Source organism: Rhipicephalus sanguineus, chromosome 5 (genome assembly GCF_013339695.2).
Source record: "Rhipicephalus sanguineus isolate Rsan-2018 chromosome 5, BIME_Rsan_1.4, whole genome shotgun sequence".
NCBI lineage: Eukaryota > Metazoa > Arthropoda > Arachnida > Ixodida > Ixodidae > Rhipicephalus > Rhipicephalus sanguineus.
The window spans coordinates 15,860,623-15,864,584 of record NC_051180.1 but is presented as its reverse complement, the minus strand read 5'-3'; the positions used below and the strand labels follow the sequence as shown (position 1 = coordinate 15,864,584).

Here is a 3,962-nt window from a genome sequence, read left to right as displayed (position 1 = left end):
CTGATGAATTGAATGAATAATGTACTGTAAAAGGATCAATTAGGCAACCCCTTTTAAACGTTTAAGAGAGATTAGTTTGATGTACTTCAATTTTTGTCTAATTTTGAACTCGCTACCCGTTCCGCCATATTGAATAAATATGCTAGGATTATATCGCAGCTGAAAAGGAAGAAAACGAGTAATCACTAATTATTTACAAGAATTATAATTAATACACATATTCGGAGCCCCCCATGCGCATCCCCCACAAGATGTTTCGCCGGGCACAAGAACGTGTAATGTAGTGCATAACAGTTGATGCGGTTATACTTATTAGCACCAAGATGCTGCAAATAGCGAGAACGTAAGGGCCCGACACACGTGTTCGTTGCATGAAAAGTAAAAGCAGGAAAGCGGTAAGCTATACGCGTCCTTCCGAACAAGCAACAAACGATAAGAAAAGAAACCGTAGCGGCTTCCCGGAAATTGAGTCTCAGAGCGCAGAAAACGATTATATCTGTTAGAGATGACGTCGTCTCGTATTCCACCTTCACTTCAACCGCGACGAAAGTCTCGTACATTCTGCAAGGGGCCGATCACATTTTCTAGCCTTGTGTTACCAAAGGCCGAAATGGCGGCCACGACCGTCGAGGTATTACGAGAAGACGGGCACCGTGCACGACCTTCCCCGCCCAAGGCAATAAACTGCGTTCAAATACACGTGACGTCCTGACCGCTAAAACGTTCAACGTGCTGCGCTCTCTCTGCCGCACGCCATTCAAGAGCAAGAAAGGGTATACGCTACCGGTTCTTATTTCTCGCTCAAATAAGCACGCTTTGCACCTTACCAAGACACTGCGCGGAGTACAACGCTCCGCGAAAGTCGTGAAAGCCGAAACTCCAGGTTGCACCATACATTCAAGATGTGGCAAATTGTACCCTTTCTACTGGCAGTGCAAGCCGTCTACAGCAACGAAGAAAGTTTTGCCAAACCTACGCGGGTTGTTATGACCGACTCAGGAGCCGTCTCAGGTAAAGTTATTATTGTAGGCAACAGATCGATCGACGCTTTCTTGGGCGTACCGTATGCAAAACCACCCGTCGGAGAACTACGTTTCAGAAAGCCCGAAGGTGTTGTGCCATGGAATGGAACGTACCAGGCAACGGCACGGACACCACCCTGCTGGCAGACTGCATTGCGTTTTATCGCGGACGCTCCGCTAAACTACTCGAGTGCTTCAGAGGATTGTCTTTACCTTAACATATGGAAGCGCTCCTCTACATGTGCCACTTCGGGAACCTGCAACGAAAAAAGGCCAGTCGTCGTCTTTATTCACGGAGGAGCTTTCCAGTGGGGAGATTCTTCTCTCTTCGTGTATGACCCAGCCAATTTCGTCGCGCTGTCCGACGTAGTGTTTGTGACTTTCGATTATAGAGTGAGCATTTTCGGGTTTCTCTCTCTCGGAAAGCCCGAATTGCCCGGAAATTTTGGTCTCTGGGATCAATACCTTGCTCTGAAATGGGTGCGAAAAAACATCGCGAGCTTTGGGGGCGACCCGGACGAAGTGACCTTGATAGGTCAAAGTGCTGGCGCAATATCTGTGGGCTTGCAGGCATCCTCTCCTAAACAAGAGGGTCTGTTCAAGAGAGCCGTTCTGATGAGCAGTACTCCCCCTTCCCTGATTCTCGGCTTTACGCATAGAGGCGTGGGCAAATTCATTCACGTTACGGGTGCATTGGGTTGCTATAATCAGAGCCAAAGCGTCGACGAGCAACTCAACAGTGTCATGTCGTGCCTACGCAAACTTGATCCTTCGTTTATTATGCGGACCGTCGAGACACTGGATCACACTAACCAGGTATTCGCACCCGAGTACGGCGACGAATTTTTTCCGGAACACCCACTAGCAGCGAAAACCTGGGCGAAGCTTCCTTTCAAGCAAGTTATCCTGGGAACCACGACCGACGAAGGCACGCTTGTGTTGGACAATATCCAGTACTCCTCTCCAGCATTGAAACACATACTGGCCACGGACTACAGGCTGGCAATGACCATAGCTATGCAGCCCGTTTTCGGTATTTCAATATCTCGCGCTCGACCTATTGTCGATGCATACTTCGGAGGACCCGACGTGCAGCACACAAGTGAAGGCGTAGTAAAGATTGCTAGCGAGCTCATCGGTGACGGTGTGTTTTACTGTCCTGTGAAACTGATGGCAGATATTGCAGCTAGGCAGGGGATCGATACCTACCGGTACTTGTTCGCGCATAGGTCATCGTTTAGTTTCTGGCCTGAGTGGATGGGTGTCACCCACGGTGATGACACCGCATACGCGTTGGGTTCCCTTCCTTTCTTGAAGGACAAGAGTCGCTACACCAAGGCCCTTGGTGACGCAGGAGTCAAGAAACTTCAACAACTCGACTATACCTCTAAGGAGGAACACTTCATGCAGCAAATAGTAGCCATCATCAGCTCCTTTGTTACCACTGGGTAAGTACATACTGATCGTCATTCAGGAAACAGCAGCGTCACGTTTTGTGGATGATGACTGCAACTTAACTTTGTGCGTTGAATAGGCTTGTGTGCTCCTATTAAGCCGAAGAAATTCGCCTCGTAAAACTTAAATGACTGAATTAATGTGTGCTTATGTATCATACACCTGACTTATAGTATAGCATACAGTGAACTTGTGTGAACTTGTGTGAACGTGTGATGCTTCTAGGACGGCTTTCGAAATTTTTATTAGGAACATCCGATTTCGATGCTGTTGTTCTGGAACATCGAATCACATACGCTTCCAGAAGCTCGTATAAGAATTGTAGCAGCGCCAGGTAACTCATAATTTTAACAAAAATTATGCAATTTCTTCTCTGCGTGAGTTTTTAAGCTAATCACAATTAAGGTTTCTGAGAAGCTGTATTAAGTTGATGGTCGAAATCTAATGTGCGCAGTTAATTTAAAGATAAAAAAGAATGAAATAGTTTTTTACAATGAAAGTAGAAAAATGAACTTAGCTTTTTTTTTTTGTACAGACGCCGGATTTTCGCCACTTGATCCTTCGCATGAGACAAGGCTTTCTCATTATATTTTGAAGCGTCGTGTAAAAATTCTTAAGATCTCTTGACCCTCACCGCGTTGTTGCTGTTTCGTTACTTCCAGAAAGCCTCAGCTCCCCGCCTCGGAAAAAGAATGGCCCAAGTACAGTCCAGCTGATCCCGTTGTGCTCCAACTTCGTCCCGGAAACATTACCGAAGTGAAAAGCAAGAAGGATAAATGTGAACTATGGCGACCATATCTTCTGATCGAATAGGTTCTGACGACTCACAGTTTGCATATCACAAGTGTATATTCAAACACATTTTTAAGTTATATGCACACATCTTCTGCAAGGTAGTTCATTGCGCATCATCAATGAAGACAAGATATTAAACCAAGGGCATTAATCTCCTCGTCGCAATGTGATGTAGCGTATCAAACACGAAATGTGTCTATTAAAGCTTGTCGTCCTCCTTGTTTTGTTTTTTTTTGTTTTTTTACAGCAGAGCTGTTTAATCCGGACGTATTGTGCAATCCGTGGACTGCAAAATGCTCGCAGAGTGATGACGTAACTCCGACAGCACATGCACACTGGCGCAGCTGGTGTGATGTCACGCGCCTCCGCCGAAAAGTCACACGCTACTTCGTCCTCTTCTTCATCGTCGTCATCTTCTTCTCTCGGAGAACGCATGCGCCGATTTCTTCGGCGCGGGTTTCAATAACTCTGATGGGCGAGATAACGAGTACAAAGAGAGAGAGAGAGAAAGAAACAGAAATAAAGACAGAGAAAGAGAGAATTTCTAGGGGAAAAACTCACAGGGTCTCTTATGCACTCACCTAAGATCACTAGAAGGCGAAAGCCACCTTCTTTTTCTTCCAAGTCGATGTATCGATCCTGCCTGGCCACCCACCGTAAGATATCTGCACCTAACGCGGTTTTTCACTG

The 3,962-nt window shown here is 46.2% G+C and overlaps 1 protein-coding gene across 1 annotated transcript; it reads left to right on the top strand.

Moving 5' to 3' along the window:
• The first annotated feature begins 902 nt into the window (after positions 1-902).
• On the top strand, positions 903-3,290 carry LOC119393274 (acetylcholinesterase-like). Its single transcript, XM_037660207.2, has 2 exons — positions 903-2,470; positions 3,140-3,290. The coding sequence occupies exons 1-2, from the start codon at positions 903-905 to the stop codon at positions 3,288-3,290; spliced, it is 1,719 nt and encodes a 572-aa protein (XP_037516135.1).
• The last annotated feature ends 672 nt before the right edge of the window (positions 3,291-3,962 follow it).

Excerpts from the sequence above, each read along its gene's own strand:
- LOC119393274 (XM_037660207.2), top strand. The coding sequence starts at position 903 with ATGTGGCAAATTGTACCCTTTCTACTGGCAGTGCAAGCCGTCTACAGC. Across the intron at positions 2,471-3,139 it reads AGCTCCTTTGTTACCACTGG|AAAGCCTCAGCTCCCCGCCT; the intron begins GTAAGTACATAC and ends CGTTACTTCCAG.